Source organism: Salvia hispanica, chromosome 1 (assembly GCF_023119035.1).
Source record: "Salvia hispanica cultivar TCC Black 2014 chromosome 1, UniMelb_Shisp_WGS_1.0, whole genome shotgun sequence".
NCBI lineage: Eukaryota > Viridiplantae > Streptophyta > Magnoliopsida > Lamiales > Lamiaceae > Salvia > Salvia hispanica.
The window spans coordinates 44883089-44899154 of NC_062965.1; the positions used below are offsets into that span (position 1 = coordinate 44883089).

The 16066-nt window shown below is 39.3% G+C and overlaps 3 protein-coding genes across 3 annotated transcripts; 1 reads left to right on the forward strand and 2 right to left on the reverse strand.

Annotated features, from left to right (window-relative positions):
• Positions 1 to 238: 238 nt before the first annotated feature.
• On the reverse strand, positions 239 to 1926 carry LOC125201555 (small nuclear ribonucleoprotein SmD1a). Its single transcript, XM_048099720.1, has 4 exons — positions 1842 to 1926; positions 1669 to 1745; positions 581 to 772; positions 239 to 487 (listed from the first exon to the last, which is right to left on the reverse strand). Exons 1-4 carry the CDS (start codon positions 1853 to 1855, stop codon positions 426 to 428), a joined length of 345 nt encoding a protein of 114 aa, XP_047955677.1. The 5' UTR covers positions 1856 to 1926; the 3' UTR covers positions 239 to 425.
• A 6571-nt stretch (positions 1927 to 8497) lies between these two features.
• LOC125209854 (protein WHAT'S THIS FACTOR 1 homolog, chloroplastic) lies at positions 8498 to 15910 on the reverse strand. The gene is made up of 4 exons (XM_048109436.1): positions 15858 to 15910; positions 15509 to 15586; positions 8974 to 10340; positions 8498 to 8891 (listed from the first exon to the last, which is right to left on the reverse strand). Exon 3 carries the CDS (start codon positions 10324 to 10326, stop codon positions 9079 to 9081), a length of 1248 nt encoding a protein of 415 aa, XP_047965393.1. The 5' UTR covers positions 10327 to 10340; positions 15509 to 15586; positions 15858 to 15910; the 3' UTR covers positions 8498 to 8891; positions 8974 to 9078.
• On the forward strand, positions 10704 to 12377 carry LOC125209864. The gene is made up of 4 exons (XM_048109444.1): positions 10704 to 10749; positions 10938 to 10988; positions 11069 to 11418; positions 11486 to 12377. The coding sequence occupies exon 4, from the start codon at positions 11507 to 11509 to the stop codon at positions 12101 to 12103; it is 597 nt and encodes a 198-aa protein (XP_047965401.1). The 5' UTR covers positions 10704 to 10749; positions 10938 to 10988; positions 11069 to 11418; positions 11486 to 11506; the 3' UTR covers positions 12104 to 12377.
• Positions 15911 to 16066: the final 156 nt, after the last annotated feature.

The window sequence follows — 16066 nt, forward strand, 5'->3', positions numbered from 1 at the left end:
TTTACACATACAAGATACAACCAATTCTCGGTCACATCTTACAGATCACCTACTTTACACCTCCCTCAAAAATCATCTTCATCCAAATCTCCATATGAATGCAATTTAAGAGCAAGATATCATGTTAACATATAATTTAGGAATCTGAACAACATAAGACCACTGCAGAAAAGAGTAGCATATGTTTCACCTACATCTTATGAAAAAGAAATGATTCTTGGAGCAGTACACATAGACATCGAACCATCAGAACAGGATTCATGAAAAAGAGAAAGAAATAGTACATGATATCTCAATTAAGATTAAATTATCTTTACCTGGAAACACAGCACAGATCATATTCAAGTCATTTAGCTAGTTCAGTTCTTAATACAGATGTTTACATGACAAACGGCCTGCAAAAAATTAGATGATGGGAACCATACTTAGCGGCCTCTACCACGCCCGCGCCCACGGCCACGGCCCCTGCCACGTCCCACAGCTCTTCCTGAAATCACATAAAATACAAGAATTTGAATACATTTTTAGAACAGAAGACAAACTACAATTGCAAAGAGAGATTCCGTGAGTATTTTCATACCTGCAGTGGGCTTCTTGGGCTTGACCCGAGGTGTCTCTTCCACAAGCAAAGTCTCGAGATTCAAGCTATCAGGAAGGATGTAATAGCGGATATTATTCCCCCTCACACTCAGGTGATCCATAGTCACAGGATTTTTTCCCTTCAAAGTTAGCTTTACAGTCTTTAAGTGAGTATTCATACTGATATCAACACCTATAAAAAAGAAACTGCAGTTAGATTTCTGTTTCCAAACCAGTAGAGCAAAACTGTATTATGATTATAAAAAAAATCATTTTCATCTCAATAAGGTTCTGTTGCAGTTCAGACTAGTCTCATACTGATACAATGTCTCGCTTCATAGAGGAATATGATCTGAATACGACTAATGAAGGGTTCAGTAATGCATAAAAATACGAGTAACTTAGGTCATCAAAGGCAATAGAGATGTGAAAAATAATTAGCAGGTGGAACAGCACTTCTCATACTGGAAACTGAAGATATTTCCACATAATATGTGAGAGTTGCTTCAATAATTTAAAACTGAAGATATAGATTAAAAGCATTAAACAGGGAATGCAAGAAAGAAAGTAGGCCTACTTGAAATGTTCCGGCATCTTCTCAGTATTTATTTTGGTTTAAATAAGCATATTATAGCACTCAACTAAACACAATTTAGTTAGACAAACCAAACTATGGCTCGGACACCGAGTACTGACTACAAAACAATCAGATAGTTGTAAACACAATTCATGTTCTTGCCTTTCAGCTTCTCAGAAACAAAATCACTATAAATTTTACATATAAGACCTTCAATCCATTATTGACATCTTGACACCGCATTGCAAGAAAGAACGCAGGCCCTACTTTGAAATGCTTGAAATATGCATTTTCTCTATATTTATTTTGATTAAAGTAAGCATACCTAGAATTCATTATTGACATCTTGACACCGAAAGCTAACAAGTTTACTTGAATTAATGAAATGCTGAACGCTCAAACAGTATTATATACTATAGCGGAAGAAACAATCCAGTTGCAGGAAAAGTAACAAAAAATTCAGGAACAAACGTGAATTTATAAACGAAACAGTCACAGGGAAAATGACAAACCAATTATGGTGCCGTGTACGACGGTCCCATTTTTAAGCTCAATCGACACGGTCTCGTTGTTTAATTTCATCAAAAACCTGCTCGAATTACAACAATAAGTCAGACATTAACCATAACTCGAGCGTAAAACAAACAAATCAAAGCATCTTCGCAAAGTATGAGGAAGAACTCACCTGACGAGCTTCATCGTCGCCGGAGATTTAGGGTTTTGTTCAAAAAGAATGCAGAAGGGGGAGGGTTTTGGTTGTGGAAGTGGAAACTATACTAATTCAGTGATCTATAGAAAGTTGTATTTGGGCCTTTTATAGGCGAAATGGGCCTTCACTAACATATTTGCTCCAACCCATTTAAACGTTCTAGATTCGGACCATAATTCTACATAGACATGGGCAATGATGACCAAATTTATGCTCTCTAAAATCAATAATTTAGTACTTCACCCTTGTGTTCTCTAGCATCGTCTCAAATTATCTTTACTCAAATAATCATCACCCACATTTTGCACATTCACATTAATTTGTCGAACTTGTCACACTCTAATCCGCATATGCGATTGAGGTAATGCGCATAAATTTAAGCATTTAACAAGTTCTTGAAACCCGTACCTTGTAGGATGATTGGCAACATGTGCACAACCATTATTTCGAAGTGAAAATAGTAAATTTATACGGAGTAACATATAAAATTTCTTTTAAGTTCATCAAATTAGACAACTCGAACTCATTTGTGATGTTCATTCCGAACTCTCCAATTTCAAACCATACATACTCAGTTTGGTATGCATGGTATGAATTCGGTCAATTCATACCATACATATTAAACTAGAGCACATACAACATTGACAATGTGTGCTAGTTTCACATGTATGATTCAGTGGTGCATGCATGATTTTGATGGTGGGGGTGCTGGGGTTTGGTGCTCCTTGCACAGCGGAAGACCTGTACAAAATAAATAAATCAGATACGGATCTATTTGACCGATTATGCGATTAATCAATTCACATGTTAAACAGATAATTGCATGCTAGAACGCAAATAATCATGCTTAGAAAAATATAAATACTAAACATGATTTCTACGGTTTAGGGTTACCGATTTGATTCTCCAAAGAATCGACGATTGATTGCGTCTTCTCCACGATGATCTTCAATACTAGACCACGGATCTTCTCTCTGGTTCCCGAACTGTATCTCGATATCAGGGTGGGCTGATCTTATCAAAATACTAGGACTCGAATAAAGAAGACAGAAAATTCCTCACGGAGGAGGAGCTGAAAAATCTCACGGAGGAGAAAATAAGAAAAAATCGTCTCCTTCTAGAGAAGAGAGGGACGTTATTTTCATAATGAATAATTAATTATTCTGTCTCATTTATTCTCCTACTTATATTAAGTTCATTTTGGGCCCAGATAGGGATCTATGGAAGGTTTTGGATATGAGCTCCCCCAATTAGCTTTTCACTAATTAAATTGAACCCACAATTTAATACAAGCTTATATTGGAATATTACGAGCAGCCACTACAGAAGTAATATTGAACTCTCCCCATCCAAATACGAAATTACAAGTAATCCGGGTTTCCACTTTGTTTATTATTTATTACTCGCGCTTAAGATATAAATGTTCATTAATTAATTAATGTCTGCTATGGACTTAATTAATTAACATCTTATTAATTCCAAGAGTAGACTTAGCAAGAAACACTTATTTATTATTCATAGAGTAATAAAACTCCAACTGGCCAGTTTTCCGAATAATAAAACCTTGTTCGAGCTCCTCTTGAGGACATTATCAAACGAGACTCACCTCGCGCACGATTCAACATAATAGCAATCATAGCACCGCTAGATATTAATCACAACTATCCAATATATCGGGATTATTGGGTTGCGAAAAACCCGCACCATTTGATAAGTCAAAGTGGTGCATAATCAATACCGTATGCTCAATACTAACATATGTAGATTAAGAAATAGTATTTTATCAAGACCTAGTCTTTCAGTAGATAGCATAAAGACACGTCTTGTTGTTAGATCCGTTCAGTGCTATACCACACCAATGTCATCTTATTTCAGTAAGGCTTAGAAATATACGGACTGACATTGCAACCTTTCACGATAGATAGCCAATCTAGGTTGTGAAATTCTTCTTTTTCTTTTGTAAAGCATTGCATAGAACTGACCGTGTTACTTTAAAGTGGACGTCGCCCACAACCGGTCTACTAAGCAAAAGACTTAGAATTTGTTTGCTTCTTATACATTTAAATGTTTATAAAACATCTTATAAATGCACAGACAAACACAATGTAATAATATACTGATTCTATTCGTGCGAAACTGCTCGAATAATACTGAATCGGGTTAAAAGTGGATTGTAGAGTTTTACGTATACAAGCAAGATTCTATTCGTGTGAAACTTGCTCGAAACATGCTTTTCAGTGTACCAAACCTAACAGGGGATCCAAATTAGTACTCGTGGTTATATACACTATTTTTTTATGGGTGTATGGAGTAGATGTAAGAAAAATTAATAAAAATATAGTGAATAGAAGTATAGAACTCATAACCATCATGGTTGTACGAACTATTTTTGATGGATGGATAAAATATTTGTAAGAAAAAAATAATAATAAGATATAGTGAATAGAAGTACAAAACTCGTAATCAAATTTAACTGAAAAGAAAATAAATTGTTGTAAACTAGATTCAAACTCTTAGAGCATCCATAACGCTACGGGCCAGGCCGCAACTCGCGAGTCCCGGCCCAAACGCAACGATAAATGGCGGGGCGTCACGGCTTGGGCCAGTTCCGGTGACGCAGTTGCATCCCTGGGCCGCTCCCGGGGTCCAGCCCGGCTCAGCGTTACACGGCGTGGGACGTGCTGCAATATGGCACGACCCGACGTGTTTTGGGGTTCGGGCCGGACCGGGACTCAACTTTAATTTTTAAAAAAAAAAAATTAAAAATTTATCTATAAATTCCACTCCATCCATTTTCATTTTAATTCAACTTCATTTCTCTCACTCTCACACTAAAATTCGAAAAATGCCTTCTCGCCGTGAAGGTCAACGAGCAATTGCAGCTCAAATGGCCCGAATGTTAGAGACGGCGATGCCCGCAATCCAAGAAGAAATCAACAACAAGGTGGAACGCTATCAAGCTGCTATTCAAGTGTGGAACGAGCAACACGTCCGGGTACCACGTACTCGAATGTATATCCACTAAGACCGTGAAGAAGCTGGTTTGCGGCTTTTCACGGATTATTTCTCTGCAGATCCTCGATGGAGTGATCAGATGTTCCGTCGCCGGTTCCGGATGCGGAGGCCTTTGTTCCTGCTCATTGTCAACGCAGTTGTAGCTCGTGACTCGTACTTTATGCAAACCGTCAATGCTGTCGGGCGGCAAAGTATATCGACTTTGCAGAAATGCACATCCGCCCTATGCCAACTCGCTTACGGAACAACTGCAGATATGTTTGATGAGTAGCTCCATGTGAGCGAGCAAACTGGACGCGAATGCCTAGCTAAATTCTGTCGGGCAGTGATCAAAGCATTCAAGGACACATACTTGAGAAGGCCAACGACCGACGATATTCGCAGATTGGTACGCATGCACGAGGAGACCCACGGCTTCCCGAGGATGCAGGGCAGCATCGACTGTATGCACTGGCAGTGTAAGAATTGTCCAATGGCTTGGAGAGGAGCATACACTAGCGAGCACAAGGGCACACATCCAACGATTGTGTTGGAGGTCGTTGCCGACCAACGGTTGTGGATCTGGCATGCGTACTTTGGTGTCGCTGGGTCAAATAACGACCTCAATGTGTAGGACGAGTCTCCATTGTTCAACGACTTGTGTGCTGGGCGAGCGCCAAAAGAGTTTACGGCCAACAACCGTCGGTACAGTATGAGGTACTATTTGGCAGATGGGATTTACCCTCGATGGCCCGTGTTCGTGAAGACCATCACATGTCCGACAACGGATAGGAAGGAGTTGTTTGCCAAAAAGTAAGAGGCGGCTCGGAAAGATGTGGAGCGCGCATTCGGAGTCCTCCAATCACGTTGGGATATGGTGAATGGAGCGGCCCCGTGGTTGGCACCGTCCACTAATCGCCTACATCATGTATGCATGTATCATAATGCATAACATGATCGTTGAGGACGAGGAAGAAAATGTCACTTTTTGGAGCGACGATCCGCTCGCCAGCACCAACAGTAGCTACACTGTCACCGACCCGCCCGTGCACGGTGTTCCTCCCGACGTGCGCAATGTCATGGCCCGTTCAGCGGCGATGCGCCAAGAAGAACAACACACTCGCCTCCAAGCGGATCTAATTGAAGAAATTTGGAACCGCAATTGTTGTAATTTTCTATTTTCCAACTGAACAATGAATTTTCCCGATTTTAATTGTTCAACGTATTCTATTTTACGAGTAAAATATGTTGTAGTTGTGAATAATGCAAAATAATAGTTGTGGCTCGAGTTGTGGCCTGCGGGGTTAATGGAGTTGTGGCCTGCCCCCCGCCCGGCATCCCCCCCTGCGCGTCCGCCGTCAACCTCATCAACTGTTGCCAAGGGTTGTTGTACCCTTGGCCCATCTGCCCCCATCCAGACCCCACGGGTACCGTGTGATCTGAGATCCGCTTGTCGCCGGACTGGACTGGTTGTTGTTGTCCATCACTCGATGTTGCTCTTATATAGAAATGTAACGCCCCACTTTTTCAAACCCTAATTTTCGGGTTATAAAATTTTTGCATTAAATGCCTTAAATGCTATGATATGTGGATTAATCGATGAGTGATTAATTACATGATGTCTTTGTGACCTAATTGTGTATGGGAGTTGAGATTGAGTTGAATAGTCAACTTGTTGAAAATATGACGTGGCTATTGAATAGTCAAAGATGTGGAAAATATGACGTGGTCGTTGAAAGGTCAATGCGTTGAGAAGAGAAAATAAAGAGATGATTGATTTGGCGTGAATATTTTGATGCAGAGTAATATAATTGTGGTGGATTATTTTTCCTAAGGGATGAGTGAGAATTTAATAGGAGTATTATTTAATTATGTGGAATTTTTGACCTCTCCTATTTATTGGAAAGAAATTCCATTTTTCTTGGATTTAATTATTTGTTTGGGATAATTATCCAAATTAAATCCAAAGTCCAATTATACTTTAATTCCACTTTGGGAATTTTCGAAACCCACCCCCATTCCCTTGAGATTTTCGAAAATCTCATATATTGGAGAAGAAGGAATTATTTATTATATTATTTGATCCCTTATTTATTCTCTTCCATGAATAAATATAAGTATGCTAGAATATCTTACCATATCTTGCCATATCTAAGAAGATATTGCCATATCCTAATTAAATTAGGATTTGAATTTAAATTCCTTGTGGGAGAGGCATAAAAATCGCCTACTACTATTATTTGGGGAGGATTTTATTATTTTATTCTGCTCCGTGATATATTATTCTACTCCGTGAAATATTTGAATTTAAATCATAGGCTAATTTAATAGCCTAGAATTCGAAATTCCCTACTATTTCTCTTCAAATTTTCGGCTACTCCAACAAACAAATCTCCTCCAAATCTTTTATTATTTAATTGTTGGAGTATATCTTAACCTCAATAAATAAGAGAGAAATCCTAAACCTAAATCATCAGAAACCGTCGCCCACTTCTCCCAAAATTTCGAAAATCACTCTCCCCACTCTCTCCAAAATTTTCTTCTACTTTCTCCAAGATTTCTTCATCAATTGAGAAGAATCCAAGTTGAAATTCAAGAGTTTATTGAAGAATCAAGGCTATAACTTGTTTCTACCGTTCGTTCTTTTGGAAAAGGTACTTTAATTTTGATCTTCTCTTCTTCTACCGATTAATCGGTGTTCTTGAGTCCACATGCATATAGATCGAGCGAAAAGGGGAAATTAATGGATGAATGGGATGCATATAAGTGTGTACGTGTGAAAATGTGTGTGTGCGTGATCGTGTGTGTGTGCGCGCACGCCTCGGCGTGCGTGCACATGTGTGGTGTTCGTGTGCGTGTGTTGTGTGTGTAGAACACTCATGCGTGACACGATTTAATGGTGAATTTGGAGTTGTTATTCGAATAAAAATGATATGCTAATCGTACCTTGATTTTGGATGAGAATATTAAAGATTTATCGATGGGAAAAAGGGAAACGTGGGAACATGCATGATTTGAAATCAATGTTCGAATCTGATTTGTGATACACCTAATTTAAAGGTGATACTTCGCGCTCTCGGCGTGATAAACGAGGAGAAGAGAATACTTTCGAGCTAAGCCGACGAGGTGGGCTTTCTTTTAAAAATAAGGACATTGTCCTAAACTGATATTGATGAGAATGAGATATGTGTTATCACGCCTTGATTTGTTTTGTCGTGCCTATCCCTCGTGGCTATGCCACTATTGATTTAATCGAGCCATTGTGGATGCTCTTAGGTTGATGTGTAATGTTTAATGACCATCATATATCATTTAATAAGGAGTAATAAGCATTAGTAATTAAAACTTATTTAAAGGTAATTACTATAATTTATTACTATCATTTAGTTATGGTTTAACAAATGGGAATACACACAAGTTTGTGAAAAAATTTAATGCAAGATTGCATCCATAAAAGATTTTAGAATGTGAGATTGTAAACAAAAACTTTCATGAGTTCATCTCACATTCAAAAATTATAAGACATGGAGTACATATTACTCTTATATGATATATATTTATACAAAAGAGAGTTACCCTGTGATTTTGCAAGTGTAGGTTTTACCAATTCACAAGGCCTAACTCCAACAGCAAGTGTGTTAGTGTTTAACAAAATAATATTTCAAGCAACGAAATCAAATATAAACAACAAACTAACTAATGCTACTATACAATATTGCTGATGAAATCAAGTTCAGTACACTAATAAATTATCTGTGACTGGTCCTGAATGCTCGAACCCATCGTCTGTGTGAAGAAATGAGCCATTTCTACAGAACAAACCTATCTAGCAGCTACATGGAACATTTCCAAATCTATCGTACAGTGACACAGATATACAAAGGATCAACATAACCCTTCTCTTGCCATTTTCAGGAAGTTGCATAGTGTTATCTTGGGGAGCTCTGACAACGGTGACTGCTTCTTCTTTATCATGGTTGTCTTCATGGGTGGGGCCTTTTGACCGTGCAACTGTTAGACGAGGTTGTAAAACTGCGGGAAAGCATTCGTGTGAGGTAGATTTCTACAGAAATAATCAGAACCGTACGAAACTGGATGTGCAGGCAAACATTACCTCCGGTTGCAATCGACATGCCACAAATAAAGATCAATTCTGGACGCAAGTGAACACGTCCCTCTGGTGGTAGATTTTCCTACTCGCTAATTTCTCCGGACTTCATTATTCTGTATTCTGCTCATCACATTTGAGTTCTTTATTCCTAGCGGACAAGATTTCCATATCCTTCCCAACACTTTCTCTGCGCATTCTCAATTTCTCAGCCCGCTCCCGCCACCCCACTTCCAGCATTTCAACAAACTTGTTCTTTATCACACACAGAGGATCGAGATCAACCAGCTCCTCACCCTTATACGCTTCCCTCAACATTGCTGTCTGAATCCCACCCTTCAAAGACATATAGAAAATCCCCGAATGTCTTGTAAACACACTCGTGAAACCATTAGAATACCTAAAATCCTCACAAAACTTGCCTAGGATGGGCACTGGCACTCTCTTATAAATTGACAAAGAGAGCAGCTCATGGAAAACCCCCACCATCCTCTTCTCCATTTCTGGTGAAGCAGGATCCAAATGAGACACATCCTCATATGGAGAAATGTAAGGCAGCTCCAGCCAGTCCCTAACCCACTCCCTCATCTCCTTCTTGAAAAAGAACCCCGGTGGAAGCTTCCACTCGAATGCAGGCCTCACATTGATCCCCATCAACCTCGACTCCTCCTCTGCTCGCCTCTCAATAACAGACTTACCAAACTCCTCATTACTAGAAACCAATTCAAGGTATGACTTTCCCTGTCCCGGTAATCCATGCAACCTAAAATACTCTGGATGCGCAGACACTATTCTCACTAGAAAATCATTGGGGAAACCAAATTCCCTCTTCACCTCAACCAATTTATCAACACTAACTACTCTATTCTTCGCCATCATGAGCAATTTACACAATTTCGCTACTATAAGCGGCTCATTATCGCTGTAAATTGATTTCTCCTCTTCCAAAAACCGATTCAGTCTATCGCTGGGACGGACAAACGGAACCAGGTCAGATTTGGGCCTAATCCTGTCCTTATATATATCAAACAAGCCCGGATTTTGGGAAAGAAATTCTTCAAGTTTAATGGGCAAACGAAGCCGCTCGCGGCGTTTAGCTAAGTACCGGAGCGGGATTACCTGACCAGGTTCGTTTAGGACTTCGCGGACGACCCGGTAGCAGAGTCGCCATTTTTTGTCATTCTCGATTGCTTGATCGAGCTTCGGATCCTTTCGCCATACCACTTTTAGGTTTGACATTGAAGCATTGAATTGGAGGATGTGGTAGAGAGAAGGAATACTCGGATTGTGGGCTCGAAACATGGGTAATTGTCTTGATTTTGATAGCATTTTAGGGGTAATCTTTAAGAGAGTATTCATACTGATATCGTCACCTATAAGGGTGCGGGTGGTAGGCTGAAAACTTATTTTCATGACTCTATAGATATTGGGCTTTTCCCATGTGCATATACAATTGTTTAGGCTGTTTGGTAGGGCAAAGAAAAAGTATGCAGCCCATTGTGTTGCGTTTGGTTCAGCCCATGAATCCTTGAAAATGTGGCAGAAATGACTAAAACACCCTTCACCCCTTTGATTCTTATCACCGATCGATTTCAGTCGTACTTCCTATTTAGCGAAATGGCGCTAAAGCCAAATCTACTTCCCGCCACAATGAAGCTCTTACTTTACCCCCTTAAATAGGGCAGAATAGTTTTTATTGTTAAAGGAACAAATCGTCTACGCACACGGCAACCACCGGCGATCGGGAGACGACGGCGCACGACGACAAACAGCTGCAACAAGGTGAGTTCTTCATCGACAATCTGTTATCGATTAATGCTTTAGTCAGTCACGATTTGTATGATTTGTTTATGACAAATGTGCATGATTGGAATTGTATGGTAGATGTCATTAGTGGTTATGATAAACCTAATGTGGTTATTTGCAAAAATTGAGTTTAATTTTTCGTTAAAGTATGTGTTCTGCCGCAGACATGGCTTCAAAGGGAAAGACACCGGTTACGTACAAAGGGAGTCCGTCAGGTGTTGAACCGATTCTTTAACCCAATCGTTGATTTGTGTTGTGTGCGACTGTTTAATCCCTAGTTTGCCTTTGGCTGTAGGCGTTGGAGGTCCTACTGGGAGTGTTAAGCCTGAACGTACGCGGCGTTCTTGGACAAAGCGCGAAGAAGAGGTTCTGATAATTGCACTACATGACATTGTTGCAGGTGGGTGGGTGGAAGGCAGACAATGGCTTCCGCCCTGGGCACTCGAAAATGATCTATGGCGTGCTTAAACGCGAGATCCCTAATACCCAGTTGAAAGTGGCACCGCATATCAACTCGGAGATCAGCACCTGGAAGCGAGATTACCACTCGTTGTCACTAATGCTTAACCGTAGCGGGATCGGTTTCAACTCGGAGGCGGGCACAGAATTGAGTGTAACGACGAACAATGGTCACAAATTGTGAAGGTATGGATGTGTGCGCCGCGTCACCATTATACCCATTATATTATGTAATGTTTACACTTTGTTCCAGGCCGACAACCATGCCAAACACATGCGCTACAAATCATGGCCTTACTATGCAGATTGGCAGCGTATATTCGGCAAGGATCGAGCCGATGGTGTCCGTGCAGAGGAAGTGTCTGAGGCCGATGAAGTTCTTCACGCCCCCGACGCATCGGTAGCTGATGAATCACAGCCCAATCTGAGTCAATACCATCTGGACGACTTCTTCACTGAGGAGCAGATCCAAGAGGGACTCCATTACGAGGGGACCGGGTTTGCTACGCCTGTGGAGAGTGACACCAAAAGTGTACCCAGTCCAGGGGGTCCTAAGAAAGCAAGCCGTAAGCGCAAGCCCGAAGAAGTTATGGAATCGATGTTGGATGCAATGACAAAGATGAATGACAACACTAACGAACGCCTTCAGATACTGTCCACGCGCATCGGATACGACTTCGACTTGAGTGCTAAACGTGTTGAAGTCGCTAGCATGCTGGACGGCATCCCAGAAATTACCAAGAAACAGAAGTTCATGGCGTGCGACATCCTTGTGAAGGAGCCCGAGCGTCTGGACCTATTCACCGGCTTCTCCATTGTTGACAAAGCCGACTACATTCTCCACATACTGGAGGAGAAACGGGCGATGTAGTAGGCTGCAAGTGGTGGGTTATGGCGATGCTTTTTTGTGATGCAATTTCTTCTGTTTAAGCGTGTACGTCGGACGCTTAATTAGTAGTAATGTGGGATGCATAAGTAGTAGTAATGTGGGGTTGTCCTAAGTTTTTGTGGCATTCATGCGTAAGTAATAGTTATGCCCCTGACTATGTGGTACGTGGCAACTAATGTAGTATTATCGTTGCCCTTGACTTTTGTAAAGTGAATTTGCATCGTTGTGTAGCCTTTATTGGACCGAATGAATCTGAAATGGGTATTAATTGCTATGGCAATTCATTATTATTCAAGTGTGAGTTATGTGTTTATTCCTCTGACTCATGATCCCACTCATTTTGTATGGAAAAGACATGATTCCATAGTTACAGACATTCTGCAAAAGAACAAAAATAATGAAATTCCACTTACATCATTGAGAAAGTGCAAGAGGCCCCATAAATTCTAATTATCTTATTCTTTTTTTTTCAGAATAATAATGATAATAGAGAATCAATATTTCTTTGAACTCCCATTACAAGTGGATATCATCCATATGTATTTATTCATAATTTGATCATTACTATAGTTTTTGTTTTAATCGTGCATGCATGATGCATAGAATGTGAGAACTAAGATCCCTCAAAATAATTTCATTAACGTGGTTATAATTATATATTCATCATGCATAAATATAGACTATCACGAGAAAGAGTAATTTAGAATGTAATGAATTTTTTAGATAAAAGATTAATGTAATTGACGAGAAATGAGAATTTGAGTAGACACCACTATTGCAAGTTTATTTATCAGTCTTCTCGTGCCTTGATTTTTCAGCCTTTTCTTGCCTTGATCTGCAGATCTACGCTCCAATGGAGGATGAAAGAATTATAGATGGAATATGGTATGAAAGAAATATAGAGAGGGAGAGGATTGGAGGATCTGAGATAAATATTATGAATTAGTTTATGGGGTATATATAGGTTTGAAAAAGGTTTATAATTGGTAAAAAGTATCTTCCAAGTAATAGGAAAGATGGTAATTTCGAATCCTTCAATTAATAGGAGAGATTTGGTATCACATAGCAACAATTTCTTTCCTTTCTTCTATTTCCGTCAATTTCCGCCAGATTTGACTGCATTGCGCGATGTTCGTAAAATGATCATAACTTTCACCACAGAACTCTGATTTAGATGTTCAAGGTACCCACGCGGAGCTCTTTCGAAGACGAAGAGAATGGTATATAGTAGGCACTGATTGGACTTGAAACTCGTTGGCAGAATGGGCTCGAACAGAGGCTGTTGCACTTTGGCCTTTTTGCACCTTTTTTATTTTATCTTTTTCTATTATTTTTCAACAAACACTTTAAAATACCAAAATGTATAATATATATACAATTTAAGAACATAATTTGCATGATTGTATTTAAAACGTGTCAAATCTAGGCTTTAAAAACATGCAAATTCCGTGTTTATCATTAATAGCACCTTCACCATAAGAGATGACGTCTATATAATCATGTCTCTATATGCCCAACAAATATGTAAAATTTGACACTATTTTCTCCTCACTAAACCCTACACGACGTATATATGAAATTGTCCAACTTGTCTAAATATTTTTAAATTATTACCAAATTCTAGTTTTTCATATTAATTTTAAAATTTATATAAACTATTGATTTTTTATGGTTTACAATCAATCAAATTTTGGCATTGATATGATTTGATATGTTACTTAAGTGATATTACTAGACATTAACCAAAGCGTTGTACCGAAACAATGCTGGATTATATAATTTCAACTATTGTACTCCCTCCAATCTAGATCAGAAAAATCAGGGGAAAAAAAATCAGAAAGGATTTCTAATAGAAGATCAGAGAGGATTGCTTACAATTCCTTTCTAACAGTAGATCAGAGAGGAATGCTTACAAAATCAGAAAAAAAAAGTTCAATAGATCAATATGTGTTAATCTACCTTAACCAACAATTTCTAACAGTAGCATAAATAAAAGGATTTTAACCAATGCCAATGTCATAGGGCGTTTAATACACATGACAGAAGGATTAAAATAGGAGTATGATGTAATTCATTCACAGAGTTCAAAGACGGACCCCTCACACGCACTTACAATTCATCTACCGGTTGTTCCACATGTAGTTTGCTAGATCAACACGCTTCTGATTCCACCCCTATTTTAAACAAATTGCCCAAATTGAAGAATTTACAGGCTTCCCTTTGTCGAATTACACCAACAATTTGAGGAAACAAAATCAATTACTCATGCGTACAGACCCTTATTTCAAACAAATCGCCCAAATTGAAGAATCTACAGACTTCCCTTTGTCAAATTACACCAACAATTTGAGGAAACAAAATTAATTGCTCATACCCAGTAGATCGAAAGCTTGAATCGATGAATTCGAACAAACCTGTGGTGGAATTGAATTCCAACTTGTTCGCCGGTCGGAGTTTGAGGAGAAAACTAGGTCGGCGCCGTCAATGGGAGAAGAGCACACGCCAAGATGGTGACCGGAGGGAGCTTTGGCGTCGGTCGTTTGAATATTCCCGAGGGTATAAATGGCCTAACACAGCTCTTTCAGCGCACAAATGATAACTGAGAAACTAATATCTCGCCTCCAGCCTGATAGAGTTAACATGAATTGGGTGAAAATAGTAGATGAGGGAGTGAAACCCGGCTGCAGTTTACCGGGTCGGGAGAATGGTTTCAGGCGTACCAAACGGTGGAAACGATTTTGCTACAGTGGTATTTCAGGCGATTTCAGGGCTATCACCCAAGCCCTAAAAAGGAAATAGAGATGTGAATAAAATTAGCAGGCGCCAGGCGGAACAGAAACTGCAGTTAGATTTTTGTATTTTCTAAACCAGCAGAGCAAAATCAAATTATGATGAAAAATTATTTTCATCTCAAATTATCTTCTGGTACAGCACACACGACTCTCATACTGATATAATGCCTTGCTTCAGAGAATATGCATCTCAATACGGCTATGAAGAGTTCAGAAATGTGTGTCCTTTTTCCTTATATTAAGGCATTTTATCATTGTTTATTTTGGTTTGAGTAAGCATATTGTAGTATTATTCACAATTTAGTTTGATGAATCAAACCATGACTCAGACACCAAGTACTGACTACAAACCATTGGATAGTTGTAACCTCATTCTAGCAACCTTTCCCTTTGCAAGTCAGAAACTATAGTTACTTCAAATCATACATATAAGACCTACAATTGATCATATTGACATCTTAACACCAAAAGCTGGCAGGTTCACTTGAAACGCCCAAATAGTACTCATTCCGAAACAATCCAGTTGAAGGAAAATCAACCAAAATCCAGGAACAAAAGTAAATCTATAATTTAAAAAGGACAGAAAATGACAAACCGATTAGAGTGCCGTGCACAAGGGTGCCATTTATTTAGCTCAATCGACACGGTCTCGTTGTTTAATTACATCAAATACCTGCTCGAATTACAAAAATAAGTCATTCATTAACCGTAACTCGACCGTAAACAAACATATCAAAGCGTCATTTCGGTACTGGAAAACGAAAAATCGAGGGAACAAATCATCTCCAACCATGCTCCAAAACCCGTCGCAAATCCCCCAATTTTTGCGTTTTTGAACAGTGATACACACACAACACATTTTTTGTATATTGCATCCAAGGTCAATCCTTTCTGGATATTGAAAAGTGGGGAAGGAAGGGAGGAAGAAAATTTCTGAAATTCACCTGGAGGGCTGGAAGAAGACAAATTGTCGAAGAAGAAGAAGGAAGAGCAGATTGAGGCGCGCTCTCTCTGTGCTAATTTTATTACTCCGTTTTTAGGTTACTACTAGTATATCCTCAGCGGGTTGCGCGGCTGACAAAATTCGAACCAAATCCTATGATCCGAGCGAGGTGTGAATGAAGAAAATTATTTAACAATATTTTAAGGCTAT